This window comes from Rhea pennata, chromosome Z (genome assembly GCF_028389875.1).
Source record: "Rhea pennata isolate bPtePen1 chromosome Z, bPtePen1.pri, whole genome shotgun sequence".
Taxonomy (NCBI): Eukaryota; Metazoa; Chordata; class Aves; order Rheiformes; family Rheidae; genus Rhea; species Rhea pennata.
In genome coordinates, this window is record NC_084702.1 from 57598366 (window position 1) to 57617680 (window position 19315).

Below are 19315 nucleotides of genomic sequence, written 5' to 3' on the forward strand. Positions count from 1 at the left end.
TACAAACAGGAATGGACAGGCATAGTAGGAAGCTACTGTTTTGGGGTTTTTTTTAGATGACTTAAAAATAATTTTAGTACTTTAAAGTTTAAAATACTTTGATAATTTCATTTAGAAAGACTCCAATGGAAACTTTTTGAATTTGAACTTTTGTGCCTGAACTATCTAAGGTAAAGTCATAGAACAGAAGGTAAAATTACCAGAAATTTATATCATTATTTTGTTTAACACAGATTTGTGTGTCTGTGTGTAGTAGTGTAGCCCTGATTTGACAGGTGGCTGTGTGGGTCCAAAGTGCCTGCAGGCTAGAAGAAAAAAGGACTAGAAAAAACAAAATGCGATTTTTCTCTTTATTTCCTTTCCTGTCACTCCTCCTTCCCCCCCCCCCACCTGAAAAGTGGGAAATGTGTGAAATAGCATATTGGATTAATACATTATAGATTCTTACACTGAGTTGCTTTTCCTGCTGTCCTTGCATCTTTATGCTCATGTTTATTAGCGTTTGAAGACTGAAAGCAGTAGGACTGAAGAACATTTTGAGTTAAGGTTTTCAGAGAAGTACTCATACTTGGCTGGCTTAGTTCAAGATGTGGGTGGGGATTAAGATTTTTCTTAGTATGTCTGAGTGATGACTTTGTGGGTGAGAGAAGATAACAGAAGAGGATAGGCAAATAAAAAAAAAGTAAAAAACATTTAACAGGAGTGTTTGAATACATTCACTGAACTGGCATTTTTCTCGCTTTTTCACAGCTTCTGGAAAAACATAAGAATACAGAAAGCATGGTAGAGCTGCTTGAACTGTATCAAATGGAAGATGAAGCCTACAGTAGTCTTGCAGAAGCTACCACAGAACTCTATCAATACTTACTACAGCCATTTCGAGATATGAGGGAACTTGCAATGCTTCGAAGACAGCAGATAAAGGTATGGGAATATTGATATTTCAATATGAATATATTAATATTTTCCATATTAATGGAAAAATCATACATTTTATTTACTTGTAAAGTTGTGATCTAGGTATTTCTTACTGGCTAAATTCTATTTTTAAGAAGTTGTTGCTGCTTGTAAGCTTTTGTCTATTCTAAAATACATCTCTATGCAATTTGAAGGCTTTCTGTAGTTCTCCTTAATTTTTCACAGATCAGCACTCTGCAGAATATAGTTATGTCTGGGCATATAAGGCTATGCACATATTATCAGCAAACATGCTGTACATGTGTATTTTGAAGTGCATTGGGCTTTTTCCTCTGTTTTAAGTGCTTAAATACCTAGTGAGAAGTGAGTCTCACCTAGAGACTGCTTTTATTATATAGTATATGCAATGAAGATTTCACCACTAAATGACCCTATTCCTTTTGGTTTCTGCACTCAGAGGAGCACTTTTGAATAGTGAGCACATCTCTGCACACGCAGCTAACTATTACCTGCTTAACTTCCTGTGTTTGACTTTTTAAATTGATTCCTAAAGTGAGTAGGTAAGACTTACAACTTTGTGTTTTCTAGAGTAGTGACTAATACCTAGAAGAGAAGGAGACACATGATCTATAAGATTGGTATTATTGTAATTTTTTTAGAGATTGTTTATTTAGTAGCTTATTTTTTATTTTAGTTTAAGATAATGTGATAAAATATTAGGAGTCAGTGTTTCTTATGTTGTGAAGCATTTATACATGGAGAGTATATTAATAACATGTAATTTGTTGTAACATTTTAAAAATATATTTTTCCAAAGAGTTTAAGAAAAGTATAGCCAGCTAAAGAATAATACATTTTTATAGAAGTATTTTATAACATGTTATATGTGTATACACATGTACATTGTATATACATATAACATGTTATATTTTTACTATTTTAAAAAGTAATTATAACCTCTTTAGACATTTTACCTTTTCTTTTAGAGACTTGACTGAAAATGACAACTATGCTCTGTTGCATGTCTGAAGTACTTCTGGACAGATCAAGCAGTTCTTAAACAGATCCTAGACTGTAGCTTTCGTAGTTGTTTTGTGTTGTGACATAGGAGCTAAAATGGGCCTGTTCTAGTCTAAATTGCAGTTGTCATTCTGTTCTAAGCTTGCTTCTTTATTCAGGTAGCCAACTTTGTTTTTCCTGGTTTCAGTTTTAGAAGATAGTGTTTTTTCTCTGAGTTTGAGTATAGAACGAGGGAGCCAGGCAGGAGGATTCAAGATTTCAAACCAGTTTTATTTTTACCTATTTCTGTGCCTATAACTAAAGTAATTTTTCAGAAACATAAGCAACCTGAAACTAATTCACTGAGTTAATGTAATGATATTTGAACTAGAAGTGCTTCCCCAGTGTGGTAAGTGTCAGTGCATGGATAATTGGGATGCATATCTTTTTATACTGTTGAGGATTACGAGCAATATGCTGTGTAAAAGCATTGTTCAGAGTATTATGAATTAGTCTCCATTTTATTTGAATTTGTAGTGTAGAAGGCTTTTTGTTCTTCTGTCAAGCAATAAAAGATAAACATATTGAATATGGAACATGAATTAAGAGTCTGTTTTTGGGGGGGTTTTGTTTTGTTTTTATAACCTCATTACCTCATTGATATCTTGGTCTTCAGTTTTAAAAGATCTCCTTTTTGTTTTTTCCTGAAAGAGTAACTTTGGTAAACTTCAGAGACATGTTCTGTGGTTGATTATTTTAGTAGTACGTTACTGCATCTAATGTACATTAAGTTCCCTTCCTAACTTGGCAATTTTTGAGCTGTAAAACTTGGTCATCTGTATTGTGTGGTAGAGAAAGTTGCCATCTCTTGTTTCGCATTTCGTTGTCTGAGAGAAAGCAGTACTTGTATCTAAGATGACAAAATATATATTATGCTGTGTAGCGACGGTAGATGAATTGGTTTATAAATAGAACTTGTACATGAGATGGTTTGTGTTAACTTGCAGCATGTGTGTTTGTGGAAGGCTTGATAATGGAGCAAAGCTTTTACAAACCCTCAGGGCTGGGGTTAGCTCTATTCTTGCACTTCTTCAGTATTTCACTTCAGTATTTCTGAAGCAAGTACCTTGGTGAAACGGGAGCTGAGGACAAACAAAACTGTTTAAATGAAGACTTGCAAGGAGAAAGATAAAATTTGGATGTAGAGTAGGGTAAGGAAAGAACACCGTGCAGAATGAGTTACTAAAATTGAAGAAAAAAAAGTTACAAGGATAATTCATGTTGAATACAAATAGCAGTATTTATTCAGGATTGCCCATGCCTTCTGTAATTACTTTATTTGACATTTTTAGGTCTTTGCTTTTCTGTTTTGGATATCTGTCTCTGACTGATTTGTGTGGAAGTTGTTTTGTTTTGCGTTTTTTTTTATTAATTTCTTTTTAATTATCTAAATAACTTTAATTTTGTCTTTCAGAATGAGACAAGGGAAAAAATCAATTACCTGTGGTGCTTGAGAACAGTCTTTAGTGTCCTCTCTTTTTGGAGTATGACATAAAAATTGAATGATAGATCCCTTAGGTATTACTTTTCTGCTGTTGCTGTGAAAATTTAGGCAAGGGACAAATTTGTGGGAAGGAAGGGAGAAACAAACAAATGCACAAAACTGTATGTGCTTAGCAGAAGCCTATTAGAGTAGAACAGCTGTGCAGATGCCTTCTGCACTGAATGTGCTCCCTCCTCCTGAGAATTTTAATGAACCAAACAAAAATATGTAATGTTTTTGATCTTAAAATTTGTGGATAGAAACGGGAAACATCTTTTCCAGTTATCAAAATAGATTATTTTCCTGTAAAAGTTTATTCTTAATGTAAACAAAATTAGCAGAAAGCTGGGAAGTATTAGACATCAATATCTGGAAAACTGGAGATACTGAGTTATGCTATGGTAGTCTTTATACTCTTGGATTCTTTCTGGGAAAGGTTGTGTGCCAGTCTCTGTTTATATTCTCAATTAGACTGTCCTGTCTAATCTGATCTTCTTGATTTTTAAAGCTCTTCTTTATAAGAATTATAAAGAATTCAGACCAAAATGTATTACTGTTTTTTAAAAACTAAGATTTTGTATACCTTTTTCTTTTGGGGAGGGGTGGGGAAGGTGCTCTATGCTGGCAATGTGATGAAAGGCAGGCTGGTAGTCTTCAGACAGTGAGGAGCCTGAGCTCTTGGTATGAGACTGCTGACTACAAAACCATGGCATGTAACCAGTGTTTGGATCTGTACACTCCCCAAACGCCTCCTTCCCCCCCCCCCCCCCAAAGAAGTAGTTCCCTCGCAAAAGACTTGGCTGGAAGACTGGTCAATAAAATGGCAATTTCGTTGTCAATAGACATAAAGTAATGCACGAGTGGAATGCTGATTACAGCATTTGTAGGTAATACACACATTTGTATGCGCTTAATTAGCTATTACTCCTGAGCTAAAAGGTATGAGAATCACTGTGGGGAGTTTGCTGAAAAGAGCTTGCTGTTCAGCATTTTTAAGAGGAAATGAAAGGTTTTGAGTTACCAGAAAAAACACGAAACAACATTGCGCCTCTGTAAGTATCCATGATATACTTGCATCTTAAACACGGTGTACTTTTGATTCTCTCCCTCTCAGAAGGATACTGCAGGATCAGAATAGTTAAAGGATGGCAGCAAAGATCGTAAGGGTAAATGTTATGAGTAGCCTCAGCACAGAGACAGAGAGCATAAATGAGATCACTTTTGTTTGGAAAGTGTAATGTGCTCTCAGCTTGCTTTTGTTCTTTCCTATTATTAACCAATCTGTTTTTGGTATATCTTATTTTTCTCTTTTCCTGCCTATTATGAGTCCATCTAGGAGAACAGTAAAGAGGGGAACTGTTAAAAGGTGACAGATCCCTCTCTAAGTTATAATGTGACCTGGCCTAAATCTATATTCTGTCAGTCTTGCCCCTTATTGTCCCAGCTTTCTCCAGAAAGAACCTGGAAGATAATGAAGATCCTTGAGGAGTATTCCTTTAGATAGATACTATCTGAAACATAACAGAATTCTGTAGTTGCAGGTCTGTTTCGCATATATTCTATCCATAAGCTTACTTTACTCTCTTTAGTATGAGTGTTTAAAAGAGGAGGAAAAAAAAAAAAAAAGGCAGAGTGAACCGTAATAAGTGTCTGTGAATTCTTCCAGAGGAGAATGGCTCTGTACTCCAGTGCAGGAGTCTCACCTTTCTGATTCAATCTCACTTGCCCACAGGCTGGAACAGAGACCTCTTTTCAGTTTGTTTCCTCTGAAGAAGTGATTGCTTTTCTTTCAGGAACATATCTGTATAGTGTAGAATATGTTCTTTTATGTTCCATTACTCTGAACTAATAGTCAATGAAAATAGATATTTTCAAGAAGTGTTGAAGTAAATGGCTTCTGCTATTTCTTGGGAAGCACACAAGAAGAGGAAGAGCTACTTTTGTGAAAGTGCTCATAATTTTCTTAGTTCCAGTGCATTATTCAGTGATGCAGCCTGCAAAATATAAAAGCCTTCAGAAACAAATTTTATCTTAAGATAAAAGTTATGGTAAAACTGGCTCAGGAAAAAAAAATAAGACTTGTGTTCTTCTGAAAGTGAATATAGCTTAGGACGAATTAGCTGGAATGTCCTTTTTGGTGAAACGGTTACTAGAAAGCAAGCTGTAAATTTGGCTGTGTGATCTACTTGCAAGATGAGAGCTTTTCCTCTTAGGCTATGCTTTTTTTTTTTTTTTTTTTTTTAATAGAACTTTGAGTCCAGATGAGAACAATTCGAATCAGTAAAGTGAGTTTGAGAAAATATTAGGGAACTGAAAAGTCTTATAAGTTAGAAAAAAACTTCAATCATATTATCAGAGTTCCTTAATTTTTAACTAAAACAAATTTTTACTGAATCAAAAATAGATATGTATATTTAAAAGAAGTAGCAATTAGATGACAGTATGATTTAGTTTTTCTTTCCTCACTCTGTCTATTTCTATCTTTTGGTACCTTCTCTTAGTCATGTCTAAGTTGGACAGTAGTCATTATAATTATATGTTACTGTTTATTCTATAAAACATCCTGTGCTTTTTTTTGTGGATTATAAAATCAGAAGATGCTGGCATCATAAAGATGCAGTAAGCAAAGGGAAGCCTAAACGTATTATGCATGCGTTGCAAACAGTAATGGAATGCGGAGGCATGTAGGAGCTTCCTTTAATTTCTTAATAAGTGTTACTCCCTTCAGATATATTCATTAAAGGGGATTATTTATTAGAGGAGAATATAGCAAATAAATCTTTAAACTCGTGAACCTGTTCACATTGCTGTTTAATGATCCATGTGTATTTCCCATTTCCTCATTAAATTCTCAGCTAGGATTAGCTGTAGATTTGAGTCATCTCTTCCTCCGTTGCATGAAGGTGTTGTAGGGGAAGAGGCAATTTGCTAGTTTGAGAAAATTGATCAAGCTGCCATATGTTCCTCATGAGTTGCAACCTCCATAGAAGAGTTCTCCCTCTCTCTGCCTCAACTTTTGTCCATATTACTGCTGTTATCCTCCCTTGATTAAACTACTGGTGTCTAGGTCTTGCCTTCAAGTTCATGTAATAAGGCACAACACTAAAAAAATTATTTTTATATATAAAGATATATTAGATCTTAAATTTAAAGTTTTTTTTTTATTATTTTATAATAATATAAAGTGTTTGGGTATATTTGCTGCAGTGGTACTGTGGAGGACTAAGTGGAGTCCAGTGTGGAGGAAGGATTGTCTAAATGGAGAAATGAACTGGAACATAAGGCTCAGGCAACCATTTGGCAGGGGACAGTGTATATCTTACTACTGACTGTTCTTCATCTCTCTGTTGATTGTCTATCCTGCTGCATAAGGGTGTGACAAGCATAAATTTCATCAGTGACTGAGATAATCTAATTATCTAGGTAGGTTGCACTTAAACAGATTTTTTTCCCCTCCCTTAAGTAATTGGTGGTTGTCAGGATATACATTCACAGTGTGACTCTTCTTTTTCTGTCTCCCCAGAGTGTGCCAGGTACCTGACCAAAAGTGGCAGTTTGCATGCTCTCTATTGCTCTCTGTCTTTTAGTTTATATCAGTTATTTGGCTTAGGCTGTATAGAATGCCAGTAGTTATATTTGGAATGGTTACTATTGGTATTTTCTTTTACACTTGAATCTTATTTTTAATGACTTTGTTACATTTCTTGATGGAGAAATTAAATTGAGTGGAACCCACTGGCTAGAAGTGAAGAGATTAGTCTTCCTCTGAGCAGCACTGGAGCATGTCCAGGTGGTTGGAGAGACTCCTGGATGCCACAGGTCTGTGTGACAGGCAAGCCTGGAGCAGGGAGCTTCTGGCTTGGGCAGAAACGCTGCATTGCTGCCAAGAGAAGCACGGAGAAGCAAGCAGCTGGGCCTTGGAGGTGACAGCTTCCAAGGGACCAAAGGGGACTTTGCAAAGTTTGCTGCCACTGAAAAAATCAATGAGCTAATAAAAACAAAGCTGGGAAGCAAGGACCAGCCTTTAAGGACACAGTGTAGAGCGTGTTCATGGAATACCACTCTGGAATGTCCTTCTGACAGAGCCTGTTTTTTTTACAGGATGAAATCCTCTCTTGAAGTGAAGTATTAAAGCAACCTGATTGCTTTCCTTCCCCTTGCATGAGAATACCTCTAGCTGTTTTAGGTAAAAGGCAACTTTTGTTTGAAATACACAATGCAAAGCTCCTGGCATGCTGACAGACGCTTCCCTGAATATTGTTTGATTCATCTGGCTACTGCTGCTCCATGAGTTGTGTGAGATGCCTTCAGCTGGCAGCAAGTGCCCACAGTGTATTACCTTAAGTATGCTATCCAAAGAGACAAATGCCTCTTTGATTGAGGACCAGTCACTTGAATCAGCCCAAGAACCTAATCTGAGTATGTTGCATCTCTCAATTCCCAGGACTCTGTCCTTAAGCCTGCTTCCTCTTCCATCATTTTGTGGGTTCAGAGTCTGGAAATGGACATTTTGTGTGCGTGTGGGGGGAGACAGGCCGCCTTTCCTGCTGCATAATGCAAGGCCCAGAGCAACCTTGTGTACGGTCCTTGTATATCATGAACATGAGACGTGCCTGAGTATTTATTCTACAAGATGCTTCAAGAAGTCACACTCTTACAGTTATTGAAGGTTCTGTCTTGCTAAATAACAAGCTATGTAGGTCCAGGCTGTAAGACTGCTAAGTAACAGGGCAGGCCAGCTCAAGCAGCATTAGTGAAAAGCGTCCATCCAGTGTGTCTGCTGGCTGGGACTCTCTTCAGGCTTCCATTAAGCATGACACTGTTGCTGAAGCCTCAAGGCATGATGTTGGGCTGGTTCTTGGTGACCTACTTCCAGACAGAACTTCTTGTGCTTTTGGTGCCTTGCCATATGTATGCCCTCAGTGTGAGTGAAGGTATGGAAGAAATATTCAGCGCTGCGGTTAAAGAAAAGATGCTTCCCTTTTTTTGTTGCTTGTAAATACCTGTGCTGGGGAACAACTTTATGGCATAAATCTCAGGCTTTTGCTGTGTGTGAATAACATTTTTGGCAGGCAAATCTATATGAAGAACTATTACATTGAGACTTTTATTCTCTTAGAAATGACAGCTGACAAGCATGCTACTCACATTGCTCAATGATCCCGTGTCAATTCCAACAGTATCTTTACCTAGGAATAGAGCAGAAAGACTTCTGACTGCTTTTTTTTTTTCAGTCCTACTTTTCAAATGAACATGCTATTTCATGTTCTCAGTACTTGAAAAACATTAACTTCACTAGTCGTCATTCACTGGTATATACATATGCTTTTACTTTTTTTGGAAATTTCCTTGTCTGTCTGCTCGTAAGCATTCCCTATGGAAATCACGGAACATTTGTGTTTCAACAAATTGCCCAGCAACCCATCCAGTAAAATTAATGGTCACCTATCATTTGTTCACATTTTTACTTTGCCTGTTGCCTTTACAAAGAATTTAGTTTAGTTCTTGTATATATACTTCTTGTATGTTTCTATTGTTATTAAACTGTGTTTTCTAAGAAATTAACAATTACATAGAGGGCCTTGTGCATTTTTGCTTCTGAAAGTCATTTATCTTAGAAATGGGGTAAGTAGAAATTCAAAGGTAGATCCTAAACTGTCACTTAAAAGTCTTCTGTTTGTAGTTTGCTCTTTGAGACCAAGTTGAAGTTTTGTAAAATTAACATAAAAATTTGAGTCATTAGAGCTTCAGGTTAAAATAGCTAATGACCCAGAAGATTATGAGCACTTTTTAAAGTGTCTATGCTATAGGGCGTCTTCTTGATTGATATAAATGAAAAATATTCAAAATTAAGACTTTGGTCTGGCAGGATCAGGGTTAAAGAATTATTTAATTATTTCAGTAGATAGTCTGTTGTCTGCAGTGGGGGCTACTTAGTGAGGACTAAGATTATAACCTTAATTTTGAAGATGTGTGGGGAAACAAAACCAGTTTTGGGAAAAAAAAGCTGTATGTTTACCCCTTTTTAAAAGAAACCTTGAATCTTTTACTGACTTTAGATAGTTATCACTTCAAAACAAAATTGTTCTAGTTTTAGCAATGAAAAGATATTTAAAATCCCATTTATTAGGAAAATGTTTTTAAAAGTCATATGCAACAAAACGTAGAACACTACATCCCCTTCATCCCCACTTCATCCCCCCTGCCCCTCACTTCATTTTGAGGTAAGAGCATTCATTTACTTCAGTATTGGAGTGTTACCTGCTGGAAGAAAGCCTGTGTAGAACATGCTTGCTATATGAAGATAATAAGATATTTAATAATAAGATACTGGCAAATCAAACTTATATTTGAATTTGTTGTGCTTCCAGTAAGAACAGTAATGAAGCCCTGAATGCATCTTTTTCAGCAGAAGGGAACACTTTAAAGTCTCCCTCACCCTCCCTCTCTCCCCCTCTCCCCTTTGAAATGGATTTCTGTTGGCAAAATAGCAACAATTCATTGTGTTATTAATTATGGATTGATTTATTTTCAGATCTCGATTGAGAATGATTACCTAGGCCCCAGAAGAATTGAGAGTCTGCAAAAAGAAGATGCCGATTGGCAGAAAAAAGCCCATGTGGCTGTGCTTTCTATTCAAGATCTTACAGTTAAATACTTTGAAATAACAGCTAAAGCACAAAAAGGTAGTTATTTTCTACTATCCTATACTTGAAATAAAAGATCTTTAAAAGCTGATTTAATGTTTACTATGTTCTGTATTGTCCTGTGTAGCTCTCCTCCCCCTCTCGCAATTACTCCTCCCTGAGAAAAATGCAGTCATCATTGCTCATTCATTTTTTCTGTATGTCTTTTGAATCTTTCACAAATGACTCTTTCCAGAACATCATCAGAAGCAAATAGAATAGATTTTAATTTCCAATGACCTTCTCAGTGTCATTGCCTTAGCTGCTCTGTTTGTCTGCAAAGGATTTATGGACCAGAGTCCCTGATGGATTTTGTCCTCTGTAGTGAATGTGGCAGACCACCATAGCAAGTGTTCATTACCCTTTCGTCTCTCTCTCTCTCTCTTCTCCCCCACCCCCCCGTCTCCTCGGGTACCTTTCTCCTGTGCCTTTCAGTAGATTTTTTCGTAGCTCTAAATATTAAGCAGCAACTCAGTTTATCTACTCAGTGAAAATTGCTCTGTTGTTTAGAAGTCTTCATGCAGCAGTTTTACTAAAGAGATGTTCCGGTTAAACCAGGGCATGAGACTTGCACCTTTGTCTGCACTCTTTTGCTAATATCATTTTAACTTAAAGCATGAGTTAATTAGGGCAAACCTGAGGATGTTGTTTCCTATTGCTTCCTTTAGTTTGACTATGGGCTGAAACACTGAAAGAGTTCGTGTCCCACTCTTGTCTAGCTGACTGCAGGTTCCTGTCTCTTTGCATTGGTAGTTGTAATTGTGCAACCAGATGAATTAGCTGTACTCCTGGAAGAAAATCCTTATTGATGAATAGGTCTCCTGTCATCTCCCTGTATAATTGCTAGATCTGTCTCAAGGGAAGCAGTCAGTGCAAAATGAATCCTTTCAGTAACAACCCAAAATAAGAATAAAATGAAACTGCAGCTTATTTTGCAAAAGCAGCTAAACCAGTTCAAGCATATTGGAATCTATTTAATTAGAGCATGTTTTAAATGTTTATAATTAAATTGGTTCCTTTTTATATATAACAAAGACACCAAATAAAAAACTATTAGTTGGTAAAGAATGTATTTTTATTGTTACCTCCTTTCATTTTGTTCACATACTGTTTTTATGTACAGGATCTTTTTAATGTTGGGATTATTGGGGAAAAATACGATGAAATGGAATACCTGAAGACTATTAAAAACTTCGGTGCACAGGTTGCCTACCTGTTTTGTTTTTGTTTTGCTTTTTGGCCTCCTGTGAGTCTATCACCGTGATGTCTTACATACCAAAATAATAACAGACAGCACAAGGGAAAAAACAGATGAGAAGAGTGATCTTTTTCTTTTCTAATTACCTAGTGACAGCATGTAGTATCTTCTAACACTTAGGGACTGGATGCTGCCCATTTTGATTATGTGATTTTCATGGCTTTTGCTTTGCAAGCTAAGCCTACAGCATCGCGTGCGTATTAAAAATGGCAAAAATCTCGTGTGTCAGCCGAGGTGCTGTCTGGGGCTCAAGAAGAGCAAGTCTGAATCAGGCAAAGGACTATTGCTACTCTGAAGTCTTTCTGGAGAAATTCTGATTCGTCTCTGCATAACAAGGCCATGTTGTACTTTGGAATTAATACTGTAAAGAAACCTGCTTTCTTATTTTTTTAAAAAATCGTTACTTTTGTTATTTAAATTCAATTGAGTATTCTTATAGTATTCAACTTGAGGTCTAGGTGAAATTTTTGCTTTGCAGATTTGTATTAAACTTATGACTTCACTGTAGAAGTTGTCAAGGGAAATTGGAGACTAGTAGCTTTTGATTGGGGCTTTCAGAAGCAGGGAAAGTCTGGGATGCAATATAAGAACACAGGGTTGCATTAACTGAATATTTTTATTAAGTCAAGAGATTTTGAATCTCTGGTTCTGCGCAAGTACTTCGAATGTTTCGTCTTTGGGTTAACAAAAAAAAAAGGTGAACAAATCAAATGAAAAGGAATTATAATGATAAGATGGTCAACAAATGTCTAATTGCCTATTTACAAGAATCCCAACAGTACTTACATCTTGGATATGAAGGCTATTAGTCTGCCAAATGACTGCTTTGGATGCAGAAGTGTGTGTAGTCCTACCATAGGATCACTGCTGATCTGAAAAGTAAACTGCTAAGCTGACTGCTTTTTTTCCCCGTTTTGTAGCTGTGTACGATCGAATGCGAGCAGACCAGAAAAAATTTGGTAAGGCAGCATGGGCAGCAGCAGTGGAACGAATGGAAAAGCTTCAGTATGCCGTTTCTAAGGAGACTTTGCAGTTGATGCGTGCTAAAGAAATCTGTTTGGAGCAGAAGAAACATGCACTGAAAGAGGAGGTAATTTTTCACTGCAATAAATAGAAAAATAAAACATGCAGAAGAAGGAGAAGAATGCAGGACTGATGCACTTTGAAATAAAAATAGACTTGTTATTTTTCAGCTTTTCACAATCAAAATCTATAATTTGTTTCCCCCCTCTCCCATTCTATCATGTTAGACAAATAGAGTTCCATTGCATTTTTGTGCCACTTACCTGTTTTCCTTTCACTTTTTCCTAATCAATCTCCTTACTAATAAAACACAAAGGTACATTTGATTACAAAATGATTTAACATCATTTTGAGATACTTTCTTGCATAGTAACAAATGTTGCATTTTTTTTTTACTGTTAATTTTTATAACTATCTGCTGAAACGAATAAAATGGGGAGAAGGATAGGAACAGGAATTTACTGCTATGTAATCTCCACACTTCAGCTCTCAGAGGCGTAAACATCTTTTTGGAGTAACTTTTACATTCCAGATGGAAGGTATCTGAACATTAGTAAATATACACACAAGGACTAGCCTCTTGTACTGCATTCACTTTCTCTACTTACTCTAACTATAAGGCAGTGTTACGGAGAGGGTGGTGCTGGCAACAGTTTTCCTGAGGAAAGAGACAGTATACATTAAATTGCATTTAAATGTCTTGGCGGAAAGGAAACACACTTACTGGATTTTATGTCATCTGCTATGAAGCAAAAATATTTCTCTTCCTCTTTTAAAATTCTTTATCTTATGGATATTCTAGGAACTTCGTTATCATACTAGTATTATTTTACATCTTACCCATACAGTTACTTGGTTTTTGAGTGCTTTCCAAATGCTTGTTTGTCAGTAGAATTTCACTGAACTTGTGGCTCCTTTATTAAAAGATTGTGTGGAGAACTCAAGACTTTAACACTGTCTAGATTGGTAGGTTTGTAAGCCTGATAGAACTATATGCCCGTTTTAGAGCTTCTGTAGAAGTAAGTATCCTTGCTTGTGTAGTTTTCATTCACTATATTAATCAAGCACTTTTTGTTTCTTGAAAAGTGTTCACATTATAAATATCTAGAATACTACCATGTTTTTCAGGTTACCAAGATATGCAAATAATCTGCCTCTTTATAACCTAGGTGGTAATAAAATGTATTTCATGATGTGTAATACTTCAAAAAGACCTTCTGTGAATAATTGCATTTGCAGAAACGGCATCTTCTGATTTTGACTTTAGTACAGAATTTTCCAAGTACTGTATGCAAAATTGCTAGTTTAGCTGGAGAAGATAGAGATTAGTATAAAAATTGCAAAGTCAATGAGGCCTATATAAACTGCAGGTAAGAACAAGCTGTGTTGGAAGGAGAATTGTAGAATTAGAGAAGGAAGTTTGTTAGTGTGGCTTCTCAAGAATCAGTTTCTGAATTGATCTTCATGTTTATTAGTGATGTTGTCACAATAAAGGTTAAATCTGTTGAGGACAAAGTTGGGAGACTTCCTTATGAAAGAATTGAAATGTTATATCATACTATAAGAATTGGACAGTCCTGGAGACTAACATTGTAGAAACAGAATGGATTTACAAATTGCGAAGTGCAGCATTTGATTACTATACTTTTTTTCTTTTAAAAAATCATGCCATTACATATGGGTTCATCAATTAGAAATAATGAATCAGTGGAAATATCTGGAGATACTACTTGAATACAGAGTGATCTTGTACATGTATATGCTGTACTGTAAAGTAGTAGCTAGACATACCTGAGTTAACTCTTAAGTTTGCCTGCTCTGATAATGGAAATGACAGTCAAATTGCCATGGTACTGGCCAAAATAATTTCTGGGAATTTTTCTGACCAGTTATATTCCTTTATTCTTCTGCCAGTGCTGGTCTTAAATAGCTCTTTTTCCTGCTGTGCCTTTTTTTTCTCTGATTTATTTATAGAAAAGTCATATGCCTGCTCAGCTTTGCTTTTGTTGGAAAAAGCAAGACAAGATAGGCTCTGTATTCACCTGATTGTCCTGGTAACCCCTCTGTGTAGTTGTTCCACTTCCCACTTGTTTCTTCAATAGAGGTAGCCAAAATTACCTGTGTTATTCCAGAAGTAAAGCTAGTGCCGTGTACAATAGTAGCAATACGCCTCTTTGCTGAATGTGCTTCTTGCATTAAACGTCAAGGAGCCGTGTAGCCCCTGCCTCTAGGTAGCTCTGTGGAGACATACCACTGCCTGTTACTCTTCCCTGTACCTGTACAGCAAGCATCTGTTGCATTGTGAAGGTCTGGATTTAAGATTTCCCAAAGCCACCAAAGCCATATTCTCTGCTGCTAGACAGGCTGCAGCCTCTCTGCTGCTTGGTGAGGCTGTCGGGTACAGCTGATACTCGATACCGCAGCCAGCTGCGCCCTGAGCGTGGTCCCCTGGGATACATAGCCGTTTTCTTTAGAGGAAACCACGCTAAGAAGGTAATCTGCAGAATATTGTTAGAGGGTTGTATGGACTATGAAATGATATACTTGGAATTACCTGTAGCTTTGGGGCGGAATAGCTGCTCTGCTGCTATTTGATTCTTTTGAATCTTTGTGGATGTTATTTAGTGGATAAAATGTCATAAAACTGTGGGAGGTGGCAGTTGAATTTTAAGAGAGTCCTCTTTTTAGTATTTCACTTAATCTTTATACCATTGTAGCAAATTCTGTTAAAATAAACCAAATACTAGTATTTTCTTTGTGTATGTGTGTATATATGTATGTATGTATATATGTACATACATATACATATATACACACACATATACACACGCACACGTATAGGTTGTTTAAAGACTATTCCAGTTGCATGTTAAAAACCACTTAAAAAAAAAAAAGGCCCAGTGAATGATAATGTCTTAAATTTTAATAAAAGACCAATTTTAAGATCTTGATTTATCTAGGAGAATAATAAAAATTACAGTATAATGAAGGATTTGGGCAACTGAGGTACAGTAGGAGAAGCTGCCTTAGTTGTGAAGTAGGGCATGTAACTTTGCAGATGTACATACCTGGAATTTGAGCATCTGTGATGTCTGAATTGCAGATTGTTAGTTGTAATCACTTTTTTTAATTTTACAGATGAAACTGTTTGCTGTGTTGTTATCTATATTAAAAAGAGAGGAAAGACTTAACCACAAACTACATATTGAGCTTTATTATTTTCCTGATTTGTTCTTCTTGAATTCCATCTGTTGTTGTCCTGAGTTTCGTTTGAAGGGAGCAGTGAAAACTTTCCTTTTGAGGTAGACCAGAGTCTGTTTTTGTGGACTGGTTGCCAAGTCTTGTTCTCATGACAGTAAACAGAAGCCTTAAATCACAGTGAGAGCTCTTTTGTAATTCTCTAAGTATGTAAAATAGTTTGGACAAATGGAAGTGAATTTGTGGACATTTAAATTCCAACAAATCCCTTTTTTGCAGGCATAGACTTCAGTAACTCATGTTCTCTTTTGCCCTTTAAAAGTGGATAATTCTGAAGATTCAACTTTTACAGTAAATGTTTTGTGGTATTCTTGTAAATAAAATCATTTTCCATCAAAGTACTCTTTCATTTTGTGTATATATACATGTATATATACATACATATATATATTAGTTTCATAATTCTTTCTTTTCTGTATATTGAGCATGGTCAGTCCAAGACATACTTGCTTCCAGTGACTTTGAGGATTTAAGTACATCCTGGAATTCACAACTGTCATTTAAGTTTTGCCTGAGTTGGAGGCATCAGCAAAAATTAAAATTTTGTTAAGAATTCTATTCAGAATGCTTGGTTAGCTATCTATAGCAAATGATCTTTCTGTAAGAAATTAATATAAGATGCAGTATAATAGTTTCAGAAAAGAATATTTCAATGTGATAGCATTCCATGTATCTTAACTGCTTGTGTTTTGGACACCATTTTGGAAAGGTTAAGTAGCAAACTAATTTTGAAATTTAAAATAGTTTGAATTTGAGGAATTGAAATAATAGCTTGATAATAATACATACTGTGTTCTGGGAAACATTAAAATCTGTCCATAGTCCCCTAAATCTGGAAATTTTGAAGATTTATTTAAGTATATTTGAATTGTTATTTTTAAAACAGTTTAGTCTTCACTTTCAGCGCTCAACTTGACAAACTAAAATTGGCAGTAAAAATGACCATTCTTATTTTTTTCCTTTAATGCTACATAAGAAGTTTGTGTAGTATTCTTAAGTTCAAAGGATTTTTTTGAATTTTTGATTGAAGTGAAACAAAAACAAAAAGCTATTTTTAAGTGGTTACTTTTCCTTTTTTTTTTTTTTTTAAGAAAAAATAAGATTCTAAGCACCTCAAGTAAAAGAGGAGGTACATTATATAGACAAAACTTCTAATAGGCTTCTAATAATGCAGTTATTAATGGATAATTTTCTAGCAATCTACTTTGGTTTTAATAGCAAAATTCCAGGTAACTTCTTTTGAAATTGAATGATTAGAACTTAATTTACTTTTATATTCTTTTTACTGGCTAATGACTAGATGATCTATTTTAAAGCGTAAGAAAGGCAAAATCCAGTTGAAAAATAATAGAAAAATCACAGTTCAGAGGCAATATTACTGTTAAATATTTATGAGAACAGTTGGTTCAGCAGGTTGTCTACATGTTTTTGAATATTTAGTCTTGGAAAACAAAAGTTTATAATAATAGTGATAAACTTTCATCATAGGGGAGACATGCTTTTTCTGATGGCTGGATTTTCTTTATATAGCCCAGCATGCTTTTTATGAGTGATCCTCTTAACTTTATTTTCTATGACATTTTATCATGTAGTATCATGACCTGACTATAGTTGACTCTTGGTACGTTATTGGATGAAAGGATACTTATGTACCACAAGTTGCCAGATAGGAGTAGGAACTTGGCTTTCATAATTGGCAGAGTACTTCTTGTTTCCCATAAAATCATTTAAGAATTCTTTAAAATGATTTTCTACTGCTTTTAAAGATGCACATTCGTATTCATACTTCAAGACTGGAGTTTTTCTCTGATGTTTACTCACCTTCTTTGGAGATTTTTCAGAGTAACAGTGATGAATTAAAGTGAGTATTTGAATTAGAGAACAGTCAGTATTCACGTGCGGTATATTAAAACGACTTTGTATTTTATCTGAACAACAGCGGATGACTTAGAGGACTGGATAATAGAAAATTTAATAATAGCTATTGATGTGTTGGATGAGTAGCAGGAATTTTTACTGTGAGCTGCAAGTTAGTCAGTTTGTAAATGAGAGCAGGTGAGGATGACCGTGGTCTCGCTGGCAGGTAGCGCTGAGACTGAGCCAGCAGTGCGGCGAGGTGGTACAGCAGCAGAGGCCTTCCGGGCTGGCAACCCAGGTGTCACTGTGCAGGGCACTTGCAAGATTTTCTTCCACACCTTTCTGGTCACCCCAGCAAGATTAGTTCTAACTGGAACAGGTGCAGAGAAGGGCTACTCTAGTGATCGAAATAACCAGGAGTTTATTTTACAAAAGGAGTTGCAGTATCACAGAATAGCTGGTGTTGGCAGGGACATGGGGGGATCGTTTGAGCGAGGCAGGATCGGCTAGAGCAGATTGCCCAGCCCAGCTAAGGTTGTTTGGGCAAGTAAAATAAAGGCTAAGGTGATGCACAATCTCCTCAAATATGCTAATGGCATATAAATTGGCAATAAATACCAGTTAAGAAGAGCTATGTGTGTTGATGCTGAGTGTTGGCAGAAGAACAAATGGAATTATCTGTTTGTGAATACATTTGGAAATATGGAAGAAAACTGCAGTTAGGCAAGAGGATCTGGAACAGCCTTCCAATAGGAAGAACAAATGCGGCGTTTTGTGGAAGCTTAATGTTTTAGTTTTACAAAACCAGCGCAGCAATAACAACATGGACATTATTTTAAAAATTCCCATGGTGAAATTGGTTAATTTTAGTTAGCTGCATGAAAGTGTTCTGTGATGGTGGACAGCTGGATTGGATGACCCTTGGTTCTATGTTCCATATTTCTCTATTTTTCTATTAACTTTGTCATGAGTTCTCTTAGTGTGCATATTTATGGTTTGTTAGAGGCTTTCTATGTTAATCCATGTATCTTTATTGCCTTTGTGTTGATTTATAGATGATATTTTTTTGCCATAGAACTGTTAAGAAAGCTAAGTTGCTTTTGAAGTTCTTTTGCTTAATATGAATGAAATAACAAAGACCTTAAACAGTTAGCTAAATTAAGGCTACAGAGATTAAATTATTTGCTTGAGTTAATACAGGAAGTTGAAGCACAGTGGGAAACTGAACTCAGATCTCTTAACTTGTAGTTCTTTGTCCAGCTGCAAAATGTTTCTTTCCTGTAATTGCATTCTTGCTTTAGAAGTTCTCTGTGCTTCTTTCACTGTGGTGACCAGTCTAAGATTTTTTTTTACATTCATATCTTTCCTACCATGGATACAGCAAGTTGCTAGTACAGATTAGATAGCAACTCTTATTCTTAAAGATTGAAAATATTCCATGTTAAATTTTTACTAAACAGTGCTGTAACTTTCTTCATAGTGCTAATGTTAGAGTTTTGATACGTATATAATATCTCACACAAAGTTTAATACAAACGGTTTAAATAAGAGGTCCCCTCTTCTTTCCCCCTTCTTTCTTTTTCTTTTTTCTTCCTTCTTTCTTTCTTTGTCTTTCTTTTCCCCTTCTTTCTCTTTTTCTTTTCTCCTTTCTTTTTCTTTTGCTTCCTCTTTTTTCCCTTTTTTTTTCTCTCCCCCCCTTCTTTTTCTCTGTTTCTCTTTCTCTTTCTTTCTTTTCCTCCTGCTTTCTCTCTCCCTTCCTTTCTCACTTTCCTG

At 35.9% G+C, this 19315-nt stretch overlaps 1 protein-coding gene across 1 annotated transcript in view; it reads left to right on the top strand.

The window, feature by feature from the left end:
* The window catches only part of JMY (junction mediating and regulatory protein, p53 cofactor), a 65055-nt gene that overhangs the window by 17270 nt on the left and 28470 nt on the right, over nt 1-19315 (top strand). The window contains exons 2-4 of the mRNA XM_062599120.1: nt 751-924; nt 9996-10146; nt 12325-12494. Coding sequence (XP_062455104.1) covers nt 751-924; nt 9996-10146; nt 12325-12494 — 495 coding nt within the window. The remainder of the gene's footprint in view (nt 1-750; nt 925-9995; nt 10147-12324; nt 12495-19315) is intronic.